This window comes from Sinohyriopsis cumingii, chromosome 3 (assembly GCF_028554795.1).
Source record: "Sinohyriopsis cumingii isolate HCF-2022 chromosome 3, ASM2855479v2, whole genome shotgun sequence".
NCBI lineage: Eukaryota > Metazoa > Mollusca > Bivalvia > Unionida > Unionidae > Sinohyriopsis > Sinohyriopsis cumingii.
This window is the reverse complement of record NC_142963.1, coordinates 12,835,195-12,855,616: the sequence shown is the minus strand read 5'-3', so window position 1 is coordinate 12,855,616 and position 20,422 is coordinate 12,835,195. Positions and strand designations below refer to the sequence as shown.

The 20,422-nt window shown below is 29.5% G+C and overlaps 1 protein-coding gene across 1 annotated transcript in view; it reads left to right on the top strand.

Moving 5' to 3' along the window:
- LOC149802467 (uncharacterized) overlaps positions 1-20,422 on the top strand; it is a 512,180-nt gene that overhangs the window by 451,498 nt on the left and 40,260 nt on the right. Inside the window, exons 109-114 of the mRNA XM_089951513.1 lie at positions 3,366-3,512; positions 4,065-4,268; positions 5,917-6,051; positions 7,123-7,241; positions 15,301-15,434; positions 18,160-18,312. Of these exons, the coding sequence (XP_089807639.1) occupies positions 3,366-3,512; positions 4,065-4,268; positions 5,917-6,051; positions 7,123-7,241; positions 15,301-15,434; positions 18,160-18,312 (892 nt within the window). The remainder of the gene's footprint in view (positions 1-3,365; positions 3,513-4,064; positions 4,269-5,916; positions 6,052-7,122; positions 7,242-15,300; positions 15,435-18,159; positions 18,313-20,422) is intronic.

Sequence of the window (20,422 nt, the reverse complement as noted above, 5' to 3'; positions counted from 1 at the left end):
CATTAGCATTAAAAGGTTAGTTCTAGGATAATGTGATTGTGTGGGACATGATGTTACATGTCTGCGGCATGATGCCCAAGTGCTAGACATCACTATAAATTGTCAATCTGCAGACATCGTAGCAATAGGACTGAACATTTTTAAAGCTACATTAAAAATCTAAATCACATGCACACACACTATCTCTAACTATAGTATCCTAGTCATGAAGACCATTAATGGTTACTCTAACTATAGTATCCTAGTCATGAAGATCATTAATGGTTACTCTAGAACCTTCCCCAACATACATACAAACATAAATAAGTTTGGCTGCGGTGCTACTTACATGAAGAAAAAGAAATTGACCACAGTCTTATTATATGCACCTTACTGGTATTCTAATGTTCTACTGACCTGGTGTGATCTCAAGGTTTGTACTGGGGTGATCCCAGTATAATCCTTAATTAAGTGCTGGGTGGTTCCTATTCTAATGAATGGAAGTAATCCCAAAGTGTACTGTACTGGTTTGATCCCAGTGTAATCCCTACTTCAGAGCAGGCCAGCCTTACTACACCCTTATTCCCGCTAATATTCTAATGACCTGGATGATTCCGAGGTCTGTACTTAGGTGATCACAGTATAATCCCTGGGCTGTTCCCATTCTAATGACCTGGGGTGATCCCAAGGTCTGTACTTGAGTGATCCCAGCATGATCACTCCTCTATATATGGGCTGATCCCAGAGGCAGAATAGCAAGGTTGATCCCCACTCATGAAGTGTTTGAAAGCCAAGATGAAATCAAGTATGTTGTAGTCAAGGTACTATCAGAATTAAGGATATAACTGGTGCTGACCATTGTTGAGTGGGTAACCCATGTGACAGATTAGCAGTTAACAAGATAACTTTGTTTATATAAATATATGTGACATAGGTTTTTCTGGATGAGGCAACACTGTGTTAAAAGAACAACAACAACAATAATAATAATAATAATAATAATAATAATAAACATATGTATTTATTTATTTATTTAGAGTAACCCAATAAATACTATTCTTTCCTGAGGTCCTCTAATACATACTTCAATATTTCCAATATTACATTCGATTTTGTTTTTAAAGTGAGAGAAAACAACAACTTCACATACTACACTTGCACACACATAATTGCACTGGCACACATGCCGTTACACTGGCACACACATAATTACACTGGCACACACACTGTTACACTTGCACACACATAATTACAGATGCACACAGTTACACTTGCACACATGCACACAGCTATACTTACACACACATAGCCACACTTGCACACACACATAGCTACACTTGCATATATATATATATATATATATATATATATATATATATATATATATATATATATATATATATATATATATATATATATATATATATATATATATATATATATATATATAGACACACACACACAGAGATACACCTGCACACATATGAACTGCACATGCACACAGAGATACACTTGCACACACAAACACACTCAGGTTTGGTGTCTGACATGACATGTAAATATTTCTGAAAACAATTTCTCTTCATTTTCAGTTTTATGCAATTTCTTTAGGGAAGTTACAACATATTTCTATAACTTCATGGTGATTTAGATATGTACACATATTTCTATAACTTCATGGTGATTTAGATATGTACAGATATTTATATAACTTCATGGTGATTTAGATATGTACACATATTTCTATAGCTTCATGGTGATTTAGATATGTACAGATATTTCTATAACTTCATGGTGATTTAGATATGTACAGATATTTCTATAACTTCATGGTGATTTAGATATGTACAGATATTTCTATAACTTCATGGTGATTTAGATATGTACAGATATTTCTATAACTTCATGGTGATTTAGATATGTACACATATTTCTATAACTTCATGGTGATTTATATATGTACAGATTTTATCCAAGTTCAGAAATATTTTAAATGTTATTATCAACAGTAGGAAGTCATTTGCTTACCTCAGCATTCTCCATATTAGTGATATTAGGGTTCATTATATCACAATGTCCTAATGAATCATTTTCTGCTTTTCATTATATGATGTCCTTATGAACTATTTCATACTTTTCCTCATATTATGATGTCCTCTAAACCATTTCAAACATTTCATTATGTGATATCCTCATGAACCATTTCATATTTTTCATTGGTGCATGATGTTCTCATTAACCATTTCATGCTTTTCTTCATTACATGATGTCCTCATTAATCATTTCATGCTTTTCTTCATTACATGATGTCCTCATTAACCATTTCATGCTTTTCTTCATTACATGATGTCCTCATTAATCATTTCATGCTTTTCTTCATTACATGATGTTCTCATTAACCATTTCATGCTTTTCTTCATTAAGTGATGTCCTCATTAATCATTTCATGCTTTTCTTCATTACGTGATGTCCTCATTAACCATTTCATGCTTTTCTTCATTAAGTGATGTCCTCATTAACCATTTCATGCTTTTCTTCATTACATGATGTCTCATTAACCATTTCATGCTTTTCTTCATTACGTGATGTCCTCATTAACCATTTCATGCTTTTCTTCATTAAGTGATGTCCTCATTAACCATTACATGCTTTTCTTCATTACATGATGTCCTCATTAACCATTTCATGCTTTTCTTCATTAAGTGATGTCCTCATTAACCATTTCATGCTTTTCTTCATTACATGATGTCTCATTAACCATTTCATGCTTTTCTTCATTATGTTATGTCCTCATTAACCATTTCATGCTTTTCTTCATTAAGTGATGTCCTCATTAACCATTTCATGCTTTTCTTCATTATATGATGTCCTCATTAACCATTTCATGCTTTTCTTCATTACATGATGTCCTCATTAACCATTTCATGCTTTTCTTCATTACATGATGTCCTCATTAACCATTTCATGCTTTTCTTCATTACATGATGTTCTCATTAACCATTTCATGCTTTTCTTCATTACATTATGTCTCATTAACCATTTCATGCTTTTCTTTATTAAGTGATGTCCTCATTAACCATTTCATGCTTTTCTTCATTACATGATGTCCTAATTAACAATTTCATGCTTTTCTTCATTACATGATGTCCTCATTAACAATTTCTTTTCATTGGTGTAGATGTATTTCATCATGCATAAACATATTGTTTAATGTTGTTCATTACCAAGTATTTGTCAGACATGGAATAATTTTAATAATTTGCTTATGGAAGCTGTCAAAATTTTAAAAGCATTCAACATTTTTGATAAATTTCATGAGTAAGAAAACTTGTAATGTCCTTCTTATATCAATGTGTGACTGAAAACATACACCCTGTTGCTTGCAGACTGGAAGTGGTACAGTCCGATATAGCATCAGTAACATCAACTACACTCCTGCTAATGGCTTTGCCCAGTTTGTGGTCAGTCCATCCCAGGGAGGTATCTACATTGCCCAGCCACTGACCAGGGAAGGAGTCCCCGACACATTTACGGTACATACAGCATTAATTACTGTCAGTCAATGGACAGATGATTTCAATTCATTTTCTATATTACAGTAAAAGATCAGGCTAATGTACAAATTTAAAATACTACAATGCATACTTTGTCTCTTACTTGTAGATATTGAACTTGTCTGCACTGACTTTCATTTCAGTTCAGTGTATCTGCCTTTGACTTGTTTTCAAAATACAAAGTATGTATGCCAATTAACTTGTCTCCAAATGTAAAGTAACATATGCATGATAAATGAGTTTCCTCCAAGTACGAAATTTGGATGATAAATGAATTTGTTTCCAAATACGAAGTTTGGATGATAAATGACTTGTCTCATAATGCAGAGTATGATATATAAATGACTTATCTTCAAATACAAAGTATGCATCATGATTGACTTGTCTTGAAATACAAAATTTGCATGATAATAGAAAACAAATTCAGAAACATAAATTGTAGAAACACAAACTAAAAAACCAATGACTGCAATACATACTTTATATCATAAGTACATGTAATGAACTTGTCTGCATTGATTTTCTTTACAGATGAATGTGTCAGCCTATGACTTGTCTCCAAATACAAAGTATGCATTTACAACAGTGATAATTAATATTGTGAGGAATCAGTACACACCACTCTTCACACAGAAAGAGTACTCCGTCTTTATCAGTGATCGCTGGTCTGTGGGTCGTCCTCTCTTTACAGTTACTGCTTTTGATGATGATGCCAAGGTGGCACTAAGTAGGGATGTAAGTATAGATCATATATGCAAGCCTGTATGTTTGTACAATGATATGGACACATGTAGGTGAGTAGATATATAGAATCTATGTTGGGATTTGGACCAAGACAAGGAAATCCCAGTCAAGGGGCTACATTATTTGTCTTCCCATGAGGCTTGCTGAGGGGAGAGACATATAATGTAACTCTGCGACAGGGATCTCCTTGCCTTGGTCCAAAACCCAATGTAGATTTTTTTTCTCACCCAATAATTTCCTTTAAAGTAAAAAAGAACTTATCACTTATGCAATATAATTAACCTGGAAATGTTTCCATGCAATGCATTAATATAAATATGTTTATGAGGACTGTGGCATCACCGTGTCATCCGAAGTACACAGTTTTTATGAGTGAGCCAAAAAAATAACAACATAAAACATTGCATATTGTTGAGGTATTACCACATTTAATATATGGATGTTATATGAAATTAACAATAAATAGCTAATATTTATTACAAGGAAATGTTTCATTTTCATCAGTTCCAATTTAGAAAATTATATTGTAAATAATGGAACGATACTGGGCCCACACCTCTGTTGTAATAATATAGGCTATTATTATAACAAAAAGTTATTATGTAGCATGAGTGTCCATGCTTGGGTTATTACGGGTAATTAGTGATTTGCGTCACTATCGTATATAGCTCTACTTTTTTTGGGAGGAGGTGAGACTGTTTCTACATACTTGTGTTGTCCTTCATACTGATTGTAAAATTACCCTCGTGTATAAAAGACACTCCAAATATTGGATAACCATGTGTGAAACTTTCAAATTCATGGATTCTTTGAAAATTAATTTTTCTGTCCTGGAAATATGGCAAGTGCTACAGTGCAATTTGCTTATGGATTAATGTGTTGATTGATAAATGATTCTTTCTGGCTGGTAACAGCATTATTGGTCATTAAATAGTGATGGTATATTTTTGGTTCAACTGGGGCACAATGGAATTGCTTAACAAAATTAGAATAAAGCATGTTTGACATAACACACTTCTGGCTGTTACTAAGTTTTCCATAGTTGTTAAGAGAGTTGCGATATTTACCATAGTTATTATAATATATGCCCCAGAAGGGTGCAATGGCTTAAGGAGGGGTCATTGAATGCTGTACATCACTGTTTGACTGGGAACATTTGCAAATTAAGATGTTTGATTTTTCTAATGGCGGTTGGATTACTCATGTACTGTTTTAATTATGTGGACATACCATAATGGATATATATGAATCAATGAAATAAGAATTTCTTTTTTAATGGAGTAAAGGGAAGGGTATTAGAAGTGGGGGGCTTCTATTAGAATAATTATTGTATTTTTATATCATCCACAAATACTGATTAATAACAGGTATGCATTAGAACACAAATGCAGGTGAAATAATGGGGATACATTAGTACACAAATGCAGGTGAAATAAAAGGGGGAGACATAACACAAATACAAGTGAAATAATTGGGGGATATATTAGCACACAAATGCACATGAATTATTGGGGATACATTAGTGCAAAAATGCAGGTGAAATAAAAGTGGGATATATTAGTATAGAAATGCAGGTGACAGTTTTGCACACAAATGCAGGTGAGGCACCAGGTTTCATGTAACACTTTTCTTTTTCCAGACTCCCAATGCTATTTTTGACTACCTGATAGACCCACTGAATAATTATCAAAATGTCTACTTCGATGTGAACCAGGATGGAGTGGTATTTGTAAGGTCTGATTTGTATCAATCAGATAGGAGGTCTGTATGGGAGGTATGTTCAAAATGGCAGTCTGATTTCTATTTTTACCAGAAAACTGGACTCAACAACAACACTTTTTGTGCATTCATATTGGGTACCCGACAGTAGACTGATGAGACAATTATCGGGTCCTTGATAGTGACCCTTATTTGGATGTACACTGTTTCCATTAGGGTGCAGGTCATTTGAAAAAATTTAATATCCTTTACAAACAGACTGGTTTGAAAATTTGTAATATCCTTTACACACAGACTGGTTATTTACTTGACAGTTTTAGCATAGACATATATATTGCAAATTCTGGGGGTGACAGCATCATTATTGTGGTTAGGGATTTCATTGTTTTGTTTTGAATGGTCATAAGGTCAAACCTTAGAAAGGATAATTATTATAATTGGAAATCAAGAAGCTGTAACCCTTATATATCAATGCACCCCTATTCTCCGTCTCACCCTCACAAGAGGTCAAACTCATCTGAAATTCTAGATTAAGTTTTTGGTTTAAGTCTGTCTGTCTCTACAACCTGCAGTAAAGTCATCTAGATTTGGTTCTTTCTATTCCATGTAGCTTTTTATCATGATTAGACAAAACCCACTTAACAGAGTTAACTGAAATTTTTCTTGCATAGGCATATTTTGATACCCTGATAATTGTGCCATCAAATCAATATTTCCATTTTAATAAACTTGCATGTTCTATTATAATGTTCTATTACAATGTGCTACTTAATGTGACAATTTTTAATATCCTTATGTATAGAATGGTTTGAAAATTTTTGCTATCCTTTACACACAGACTGGTTATTTTCTTGAAAGTTTTTAGTTCAAACAACATGACACTCTTGATGAATATTATAATAAACTTTACATTTATTTTGGAGAAAACCGTGTAAGCAAAGAACTGTTAGCAAACAAATTGTATTAAAACAGTAAATGCCTATGCATAATGATTGATTTTCACATCACTATGTACATTTATGTTTCTGAAGTGTACTTGACAGTTTACTTTTACAAATTATACTTTTTAATAAATGATACACAATATAGCTTTTCTATTTACATTAATGTTTGGGCTGTGTTGCAGTTCTATGTTGTGGCTATAGACAGAAGCTGGAAGCCAAGGAGTGATCGTACACTTATTAGAGTCAATGTGGACTACACAGGAATCAACAGTACATTGGGCTTTGTACAGAAGACTTATGTGTAGGTAGCACATTATTATAGAATGTGTAAACATTTCAATTCTTTCAAATGTGCCAAACGTGACTCGTCTAATGCACACAAAAAAAAGAGTAGAAGAAGAAGGAATATCACATAATTAGCAGTTGGAATACATTAATATAACTAAAGGATATGTGCTTTTAACTACATTATTTATCTTATTATGTACATTATTTATCTTATTATGTACATTATTTATCTTAAAAGCATCATTTGTTATTAACATTTGATAATTTAAAGAAAACTAATTTTATTCAGAAGAAAAAAGTGCGAGCTGCCATATGGTTTGTAATTTTTATTGTGGATCACCCTTGTAGTGATATGACTGAATTTTTTTAAAGCTATGTTAAAATTCCTCATTGTACACACACACACACTTATTTCCCTAGAATACTAAGTGAAATTTAAAAATAGATTATGGTATTTTGAATTAAATCCCAAATAATCCTTGAATTTCTAACACAAGTCCTAATGATAAAAGTTGCAAAAAGTTTTAGTGGTATTTGAAATAATTTCCAATTTTGAAGGTTTTGATGTGCCTGTAATGATCTGTGGTCTCTAATGTACTACTGTACCAATGACCCGATTTGTAATGATATGCCAACAGTCTTTTGTTGAATCACAGTAATATAATTCAAGATTTCCTTGTCTGAATTCACTATAATTCCTAGTTAATGTCTCATTCCTAGAATATTATAGAGCACTTTGTATTTCCAGAGAATAAGAATTTTATTTAAATAATTTCAGCCAAATCAAACACTGGACACAACAATGTTTCTGCCTCAAGATCTTATAACATGAATGAATAATTTCTAGATAAACAAGATCTCATAACGTTAATGAATAATTTCTAGATAAACAAGATCTTATAACATGAATGAATAATTTCTAGATAAACAAGATCTTATAACATGAATGAATAATTTCTAGATAAACAAGATCTTATAACATGAACGAATAATTTCTAGATAAACAAGATCTCATAACATTAATGAATAATTTCTAGATAAACAAGATCTTATAACATGAATGAATAATTTCTAGATAAACAAGATCTCATAACATTAATGAATAATTTCTAGATAAACAAGATCTCATAACATTAATTAATAATTTCTAGATAAACAACATCTTATAACATGAATGAATAATTTCTAGATAAACAAGATCTCATAACATTAATGAATAATTTCTAGATAAACAAGATCTTATAACATGAACGAATAATTTCTAGATAAACAAGATCTCATAACATTAATGAATAATTTCTAGATAAACAAGATCTTATAACATGAATGAATAATTTCTAGATAAACAAGATCTCATAACATTAATGAATAATTTCTAGATAAACAAGATCTCATAACATTAATGAATAATTTCTAGATAAACAACATCTTATAACATGAATGAATAATTTCTAGATAAACAAGATCTCATAACATGAATGAATAATTTCTAGATAAACAAGATTTCATAACATGAATGAATAATTTCTAGATAAACAAGATCTCATAACATTAATGAATAATTTCTAGATAAACAACATCTTATCACATGAATGAATAATTTCCAGATAAACAAGATCTCATAACATGAATGGATAATTTCTAGATAAACAAGATCTCATAACATGAATGAATAATTTCTAAATAAACAAGATCTTACAACATGAATGAATAATTTCTAGATAAACAAGATTTCATCACATGAATGAATAATTTCTAGATAAACAAGATCTTATATCATGAATGAATAATTTCTAGATAAACAACATCTTATCACATGAATGAATAATTTCTAGATAAACAAGATCTCATAACATGAATGAATAATTTCTAAATAAACGAGATCTTACAACATGAATGAATAATTTCTAGATAAACAAGATCTTATAACATGAATGAATAATTTCTAGATAAACAAGATCTCATAACATTAATGAATAATTTCTAGATAAACAAGATCTCATAACATTAATGAATAATTTCTAGATAAACAAGATCTCATAACATTAATGAATAATTTCTAGATAAACAACATCTTATAACATGAACGAATAATTTCTAGATAAACAAGATCTCATAACATTAATGAATAATTTCTAGATAAACAAGATCTTATAACATGAATGAATAATTTCTAGATAAACAAGATCTCATAACATTAATGAATAATTTCTAGATAAACAAGATCTCATAACATTAATGAATAATTTCTAGATAAACAACATCTTATAACATGAATGAATAATTTCTAGATAAACAAGATCTCATAACATGAATGAATAATTTCTAGATAAACAAGATTTCATAACATGAATGAATAATTTCTAGATAAACAAGATCTCATAACATTAATGAATAATTTCTAGATAAACAACATCTTATCACATGAATGAATAATTTCCAGATAAACAAGATCTCATAACATGAATGGATAATTTCTAGATAAACAAGATCTCATAACATGAATGAATAATTTCTAAATAAACAAGATCTTACAACATGAATGAATAATTTCTAGATAAACAAGATTTCATCACATGAATGAATAATTTCTAGATAAACAAGATCTTATATCATGAATGAATAATTTCTAGATAAACAACATCTTATCACATGAATGAATAATTTCTAGATAAACAAGATCTCATAACATGAATGAATAATTTCTAAATAAACGAGATCTTACAACATGAATGAATAATTTCTAGATAAACAAGATCTTATAACATGAATGAATAATTTCTAGATAAACAAGATCTCATAACATTAATGAATAATTTCTAGATAAACAAGATCTCATAACATTAATGAATAATTTCTAGATAAACAAGATCTCATAACATTAATGAATAATTTCTAGATAAACAACATCTTATAACATGAACGAATAATTTCTAGATAAACAAGATCTCATAACATTAATGAATAATTTCTAGATAAACAAGATCTTATAACATGAATGAATAATTTCTAGATAAACAAGATCTCATAACATTAATGAATAATTTCTAGATAAACAAGATCTCATAACATTAATGAATAATTTCTAGATAAACAACATCTTATAACATGAATGAATAATTTCTAGATAAACAAGATCTCATAACATTAATGAATAATTTCTAGATAAACAAGATCTTATAACATGAACGAATAATTTCTAGATAAACAAGATCTCATAACATTAATGAATAATTTCTAGATAAACAAGATCTTATAACATGAATGAATAATTTCTAGATAAACAAGATCTCATAACATTAATGAATAATTTCTAGATAAACAAGATCTCATAACATTAATGAATAATTTCTAGATAAACAACATCTTATAACATGAATGAATAATTTCTAGATAAACAAGATCTCATAACATTAATGAATAATTTCTAGATAAACAAGATTTCATAACATGAATGAATAATTTCTAGATAAACAAGATCTCATAACATTAATGAATAATTTCTAGATAAACAACATCTTATCACATGAATGAATAATTTCCAGATAAACAAGATCTCATAACATGAATGGATAATTTCTAGATAAACAAGATCTCATAACATGAATGAATAATTTCTAAATAAACAAGATCTTACAACATGAATGAATAATTTCTAGATAAACAAGATTTCATCACATGAATGAATAATTTCTAGATAAACAAGATCTTATATCATGAATGAATAATTTCTAGATAAACAACATCTTATCACATGAATGAATAATTTCTAGATAAACAAGATCTCATAACATGAATGAATAATTTCTAAATAAACGAGATCTTACAACATGAATGAATAATTTCTAGATAAACAAGATCTTATAACATGAATGAATAATTTCTAGATAGACAAGATCTCATAACATTAATGAATAATTTCTAGATAAACAACATCTTATAACATGAATGAATAATTTCTAGATAAACAAGATCTCATAACATTAATGAATAATTTCTAGATAACAACATCTTATCACATGAATGAATAATTTCTAGATAAACAAGATCTCATAACATGAATGAATAATTTCTAGATAAACAAGATCTTATAACATGAACGAATAATTTCTAGATAAACAAGATCTCATAACATTAATGAATAATTTCTAGATAAACAAGATCTTATAACATGAATGAATAATTTCTAGATAAACAAGATCTCATAACATTAATGAATAATTTCTAGATAAACAAGATCTCATAACATTAATGAATAATTTCTAGATAAACAACATCTTATAACATGAATGAATAATTTCTAGATAAACAAGATCTCATAACATTAATGAATAATTTCTAGATAAACAAGATCTTATAACATGAACGAATAATTTCTAGATAAACAAGATCTCATAACATTAATGAATAATTTCTAGATAAACAAGATCTTATAACATGAATGAATAATTTCTAGATAAACAAGATCTCATAACATTAATGAATAATTTCTAGATAAACAAGATCTCATAACATTAATGAATAATTTCTAGATAAACAACATCTTATAACATGAATGAATAATTTCTAGATAAACAAGATCTCATAACATTAATGAATAATTTCTAGATAAACAAGATTTCATAACATGAATGAATAATTTCTAGATAAACAAGATCTCATAACATTAATGAATAATTTCTAGATAAACAACATCTTATCACATGAATGAATAATTTCCAGATAAACAAGATCTCATAACATGAATGGATAATTTCTAGATAAACAAGATCTCATAACATGAATGAATAATTTCTAAATAAACAAGATCTTACAACATGAATGAATAATTTCTAGATAAACAAGATTTCATCACATGAATGAATAATTTCTAGATAAACAAGATCTTATATCATGAATGAATAATTTCTAGATAAACAACATCTTATCACATGAATGAATAATTTCTAGATAAACAAGATCTCATAACATGAATGAATAATTTCTAAATAAACGAGATCTTACAACATGAATGAATAATTTCTAGATAAACAAGATCTTATAACATGAATGAATAATTTCTAGATAGACAAGATCTCATAACATTAATGAATAATTTCTAGATAAACAACATCTTATAACATGAATGAATAATTTCTAGATAAACAAGATCTCATAACATTAATGAATAATTTCTAGATAACAACATCTTATCACATGAATGAATAATTTCTAGATAAACAAGATCTCATAACATGAATGAATAATTTCTAGATAAACAAGATCTTATAACATGAATGAATAATTTCTAGATAAACAAGATCTCATAACATTAATGAATAATTTCTAGATAAATAACATCTTATCACATGAATGAATAATTTCTAGATAAACAAGATCTCATAACATGAATGAATAATTTCTAGATAAATAAGATCTCATAATATGAATGAATAATTTCTAGATAAACAAGATCTTACAACATCAATAAATAATTTCAGGATAAACAAGATCTCATATCATGAATGAATAATTTCAGGATAAACAAGATCTTATCACATGAATGAATAATTTCTAGATAAATAAGATCTCATAACATGAATGAATAATTTCTAGATAAACAAGATCTTATAACATGAATGAATAATTTCAGGATAAACAAGATCTCATAACATGAATGAATAATTTCTACATAAACAAGATCTTATCACATGAATGAATAATTTCTAGATAAACAAGATCTCATATCATGAATGAATAATATCAGGATAAACAAGATCTTATAATATCAATAAATAATTTCTAAATAAACAAGATCTCATAACATGAATGAATAATTTCTAGATAAACAACATCTTAAAACATGAATGAATAATTTCTAGATAAACAACATCTTAAAACATGAATGAATAATTTCTAGACAAACAAGATCTCATATCATGAATGAATAATTTCAGGATAAACAAGATCTTATAACATGAATGAATAATTTCTAGATAAACAAGATCTCATATCATGAATGAATAATTTCAGGATAAACAAGATCTTATAACATGAATGAATAATTTCTAAATAACAAGATCTCATAACATGAATGAATAATTTCTACATAAACAAGATCTTATCACATGAATGAATAATTTCTAGATAAACAAGATCTCATATCATGAATGAATAATATCAGGATAAACAAGATCTTATAACATGAATAAATAATTTCTAAATAAACAAGATCTCATATCATGAATGAATAATTTCAGGATAAACAAGATCTTATAACATGAATACTTTCTAGACAAACAAGATCTCATATCATGAATGAATAATTTCAGGATAAACAAGATCTTATAACATGAATGAATAATTTCTAGATAAACAAGATCTCATATCATGAATTAATAATTTCTGGATAAACAAGATCTTATAACATGAATTAATAATTTCTAAATAACAAGATCTCATAACATGAATGAATAATTTCTAGATAAACAAGATCTTAAAACATGAATGAATAATTTCTAGATAAACAAAATCTTATAACATGAATGAATAATTTCAGGATAAACAAGATCTTATAACATGAATGAATAATTTCTAGATAAACAAGATCTCATATCATGAATGAATAATTTCAGGATAAACAAGATCTTATAACATGAATGAATAATTTCTAAATAAACAAGATCTCGTAACATGAATGAATAATTTCTAGATAAACAAGATCTTATCACATGAATGAATAATTTCTCGATAAACAAGATCTTATCACATGAATGAATAATTTAAGGATAAACAAGATTATATAAAAGTAAATACAAAAACATAAAATGGACACAAAAGAAGAGCCAGGATGTAGGACAAAAGTTTGTTTCCAAAACAACCCAAGCTATAGTAAGATATGTCTGTTGCTAATGTTATAATACAGAATGTGGTAAACACAGTGTCCTTGACTCAGACCAAAAACAATGTTTTCTTCTATTGATAATGATCCTAATAATAAACTCACACTCATAGAGAAAACATCAGCCACGTTTTGTTTACAGAGTAAAAATAATAAATTATTATGGTAGGGTTGAACATAATTTTGGACATGGTCAGCTTCAAAATACATTTTTACATAACCCACAGCATATAATTAATAAAAAAGTAACAAACAATGCAAGTTGAAGGTACATAACACCAATAAACAAATATAGAAACTTACATGATACAATCCCAGTCACATGTACACACATTAGACTGTTTATTTGTACATTCTGCAACATTATGTCACACAATCTGCTCATAAGGATTTTTTTACAATATATTAAATTATCTAATGAGTCTTCATTTCATTTATACATGTATTATAATTAAAAAGTCTTATTTTAATTTTACATGTATTATAATTAAAAAAAACTTATTTTAATTTTACATGTATTATAATTAAATAAACTTATTTTAATTTTACCTGCATTATAATTAAATAAACTTATTTTAATTTTACATGTGTTATGACTAAATAAACTTATTTTAATTTTACAAACTTGTACATTGAAATTAAGTACTTGGATGGTTAACTACTTTATATCATGTTATGCCTTTTTCTTTGCTACAAAATTAACTAGAATAGGACAGCATTCTCATCTTGTTAGACAGAAGTTCTTTTGATGTTAACTTAATTAGGAAAATGTGTGTACCACCAGAGAAAATTTTGAACCTTTTTGCAGGAATGTGGTTTAAAAGAAAAATGTTGACCCTTTATTTGAAATATTTTATCTTTTGTAACTTTCATATTTTATTTTGTATATATGTACCTTGTACAGAATTTTATCATTTTGACATTTTATCTTTTAGTAATAGATGTTTATGTTCATATGAAAGTGTTATCTTGATAATATTTTATTTTTGTTAGAAATATTTTATTTTTACATTTTTAAAACTTAACTTTTTCACTACATAGCTACTATTGTACTGATGTGTACACACACATACACACACAAACAAGTGCTTTCTAAAATAAGACTGATGAATCTGTAATTTCTTGTTTAAAGTTTATTTGTTGGTACAAATAGCAATGAGAAAATTTGATATGTGCTTTTTATGATTTTCAGTGTTGCTGTCCAAGAGAATATAGCTGCCAGTACTCCAGTTGTGTATCTGCAAGTCGTCAACCAAGACATCAATAAAAAAGTGTCATGCATTATACTCTTTGTCAATGATGTACCTGTCAATTCAGCACAAACTTGTAAGTCATTTATGTATTTATATAGTTGCATAATGTGACATTCAGTCTCTTTTTTTTAGATGCTTGAATTTTAACAGCATATCAACACATTAAAGGCACTCATAGTAGATTACTTTCACCAGTGACTCAGCACAGTAAACAAACCTAGTTTGGTCTGGCCAGGATCCTTTTCTGCACCCTTCTTGACATGAGTCTGTCATGTACTGCTGAGTCACTATGACTCCCAAATATACATACTCCATGCTTTTGACATGGGTCTGACATGTACAATTGAATCACTATGACTCCCAAATATACATAATCCATGCTTTTGACATGGGTCTGACATGCAGACTATTGAGTCACTGTGACTCCCAATATACATACTCCATGCTTTTGACATGGGTCTGACATGTACAATTGAGTCACTATGACTCCCAAATATACATACTCCATGATTTTGACATGGGTCTGACATGCACACTATTGAGCCACCTTGGCCTCAAATCTACAAATTTTATGCTTGTTGGACATTTTTTTTTTACCCAGTGGATAACGTTTTTTATGAAGAATAAGAATTCGAACTAGTTTACTTTTGCTCCAGAAAGAATTCCCAAATTTTGGCATTACAGTTACTGTTGGTATGTTAGTTTAATTGATCAACATCAGCAAGAAGCCTGAAAACAATTCAGTTTTATGTTGCACATTGTTATTTGGAAGCCCTTTTAAGATCTGGATCATTATTGTTTCCTGGAAGGATATAGCTATTAATGATGATATGCTTCTAATACCCAGAATCCATTGCATGATTTCTATGTAGAAAAAGAAAATATGATTACATTCTTCAAAATTGTCCATGAAATAGGGAAATTGTCTGTAGAACAGTAAAAATTTCTTTAATTTGTCAGTCAGATAAAGAGTTTGCCAATAGATTTCAAATTCTGTAAATCTACAGATTGCACAGGCATCAAAACTTTGCCAATTTTTATGAGGTCAGTGAATTTGCAAAATATTTTAAATATGAAAGACTAACTGAAGATGCATTTCATCCAACATGTATTTGCTAAATTCTCTTGCCACATTTTCCAAATATATCACATTGAATATGCCATATTGATCACATATATCATATTGAACATGCTGCATTTACCAAATATATCACACTGAATTTGATAATTTTACCACATATATCATGCTGGATATGCCACATTTACCACATATATCACACTGGATATGCTGCATTTACCACATATAACACACTCGATATGCTGCATTTACCATATATATCACACTGGATATGCTGATTCAATTGCAGACTGCATAGATCCAGATCTCCCATTGCATAACTCACTGGCAGGTCTGGGTATTTGTTAGGACTGATCAGTAGAAGAAACATGACCCTGATGTCCCATCGCATAATGCACTGACAGGTCTGGGTATTTGTTAGGACTGATCAGTAGAAGAAACATGACCCTGATCTCCCATCGCATAATGCACTGACAGGTCTGGGTATTTGTTAGGACTGATCAGTAGAAGAAACATGACCCTCATCTCCCATCACATAATGCACTGACAGGTCTGGGTATTTGTTAGGACTGATCAGTAGAAGAAACATGACCCTGATCTCCCATCGCATAATGCACTGACAGGTCTGGGTATTTGTTAGGACTGATCAGTAGAAGAAACATGACCCTGATGTCCCATCACATAATGTACTGACAGGTCTGGGTATTTGTTAGGACTGATCAGTAGAAGAAACATGACCCTGATGTCCCATCGCATAATGCACTGACAGGTCTGGGTATTTGTTAGGACTGATCAGCAGAAGAAACATGACCCTGATCTCCCATCGCATACTGCACTGACAGGTCTGGGTATTTGTTAGGACTGATCAGCAGAAGAAACATGACCCTGATGTCCCATCGCATAATGCACTGACAGGTCTGGGTATTTGTTAGGACTGATCAGCAGAAGAAACATGACCCTCATCTCCCATCGCATAATGCACTGACAGGTCTGGGTATTTGTTAGGACTGATCAGTAGAAGAAACATGACCCTGATCTCCCATCGCATAATGCACTGAAAGGTCTGGGTATTTGTTAGGACTGATCAGTAGAAGAAACATGACCCTGAACTGCTAGCACATAATGCATCAGCAGATTTGGATCATTATTGTTTGCAGTTGGACCCTGCTTATGAGAAAATATATATGGTACCCTATTCAGTGGCATACCAAGGGTAAATAGCTCCCAAGGTGATGATGATGGCCCAAAGGGGTTTTGGTGCCCCAAGACCTCTGGTGCCAGGGCTTTTGGTGTCCCAAGAGGTCTGGCACCGGGGCAACAGCCTTGTCCATCTCGCTATTAGGAAGCTACTGGTTCTATTCACAAGTTTTTGGGGGATAGCACAGTATGAAAAATTTCATCAGCACACACACACACACATTATATATATATATATATATATATATATATATATATATATATATATATATATATATATATATATATATATATATATATAATAGAAACATATGAATATTTTTATTATTATTATTATTATTATTATTATTATTATTATTATTATTGTTTTTATATTATTATTATTTTAAAGAGATTTTGCTGTTGTTACATCTCAAGCAAATGATGCAAACTGTTTTTAATTTAGATGATGTTAGGTTATGACTGGTTGTTCTGATAAAAGTTACTTATATTACATGGCTAAATTATCATTCCATACTTTCAGCTCTATTCCAAGTCCAGCCTGTGGATAATGAACAGAACTGTCAACTTTTCATTCAAGGGAACAACTTTACCAAGAACTTTTACAATATAACTATTGGTGTCAGTATGACTAACAGGGTGAAGAGACAGGCAACTCTGGACAACATTGTCTTGGGTAACTAAGAAATTATTAAATTGCTATATACAAAATAAATTGTTAACCAGCATTCTTTCTAAAATGATCTAAGTAATGCTATAATGAAGCTCTGGCCTAATATAGATCCCTGACAAACTTTTTCACAAAATGGTACATCGGAGTCAAATAGAAAATGGTAAATTTGTAAGGACCCCTTACCCATTAGCAGGTGTGATGTTTGTCAGTTACACATATAATTATGTAATTGAATCAAAGCATAACATTAACATTTTGACACATCCCAGATCTAACATCAGATTAAACTAAAGTAATACACATTGACAGTGTTGAGCCGTAGGGACTGCAAATGCTAATTGTTGTCTTAAATGTGCCTAGTGGGCATTATACAACTTTGCATCAAACAAATCACACAAATAATTACATTCCATTGTATGTAAATTCAAAATATCATAAAATATACATGAACTAAAGGTAATTTTTCTGGACTATTATTTCAAAAAAAATATTGTCATGTGAATTTGATTCTATCGTCAGCAACTGTTACATATACACTTTGGTATTAGTTAATACTAACCAGATGAAAGTCTACTATTCCTACCATAGCATGCAACTTAACAAATGTGAAGCACAGTAATCTAATGTTTGATTATTTGACTCTGATATGACAAGGTCATATTCAAAAATAAGTTCATTCTCTCATTTTTTAAAATTATATTAGGGTGTTTTTCTGGTCTTTCATATTACTTTACTACCAGTATATGTAGTCAGCAATACCATGGGTTCCATAAATAGTCTACAATGCCATGGTTTCCACAAAGATCTGCAATAACATGGTTTCGACAAATAATCTACAATAACATGGTTTCTACAAACAGTCTGCAATACCATTATTTACACAAACAGTCTACAATACCATGGTGTCCACAAATTGTATGCGATAACATGGTTTCCACAAATGCTCTGCAATAACATGGTCTCCACAAAAAAAATTAATCATGGTTTCCACAAGTGATCTGTAATGCCATCATTTCCACAAATATTGGCAGTATGGATGGATTTTGGTTGTGAGAAAAGCATTTTAAATTCTCTCAAGCTTTTCAGGATGCGTTTATTAGGTCAAAAAAATTAATTTTGGCATAATAACACAAAAACACAACAAAAAACTAATATTGGTGTAATTAAATCCAAACAAGTATCAATAATAAAACAATATTAACACAAAACTAGTAATAACACAAAACTAGTATTAACACAAAACTAGTAATAACACAAAACCGGTATTAACACAAAACTAGTAATAACACAAAACCGGTATTAACACAAAACTAGTAATAACACAAAACAATATTAACACAAAACTAGTAATAACACAAAACTGGTATTAACACAAAACTAGTAATAACACAAAACTGGTATTAACACAAAACTAGTAATAACACAAAACCGGTATTAACACAAAACTAGTAATAACACAAAACAATATTAACACAAAACTAGTAATAACACAAAACCGGTATTAACACAAAACTAGTAATAACATAAAACCAGTATTAACACAAAACTAGTAATAACACAAAACAATATTAACACAAAACTAGTAATAACACAAAACCGGTATTAACACAAAACTAGTAATAACACAAAACCGGTATTAACACAAAACTAGTAATAACACAAAACTGGTATTAACACAAAACTAGTAATAACACAAAACCGGTATTAACACAAAACTAGTAATAACACAAAACTGGTATTAACACAAAACTAGCATTAACACAAAACTGGTATTAACACAAAACTGGTATTAACACAAAACTAGCATTAACACAAAACTGGCATTAACACAAAACTGGTATTAAAACAACAAAGATTGATTAGCTGCTGCAGGAGAAGTCAGTTTTTACAGACTAGCTTTCACTGTCAAGGAATTTCATACAAGGCAGATGGCAACTGATAGGTCATATGGAATTTTTCTTAGTTTAAAACTTAAGATTTACAGTTAGAAACTTTTATAAAAAATTCTAGTAATTATCACCAGTAAAAAAGTTTTGAAGAATTATTTCTTGCAGTAAAGGGGTAAAACTCCATGGAGGGAAGAAAGAAACAATTTGTGTGGAAAATTTCAATT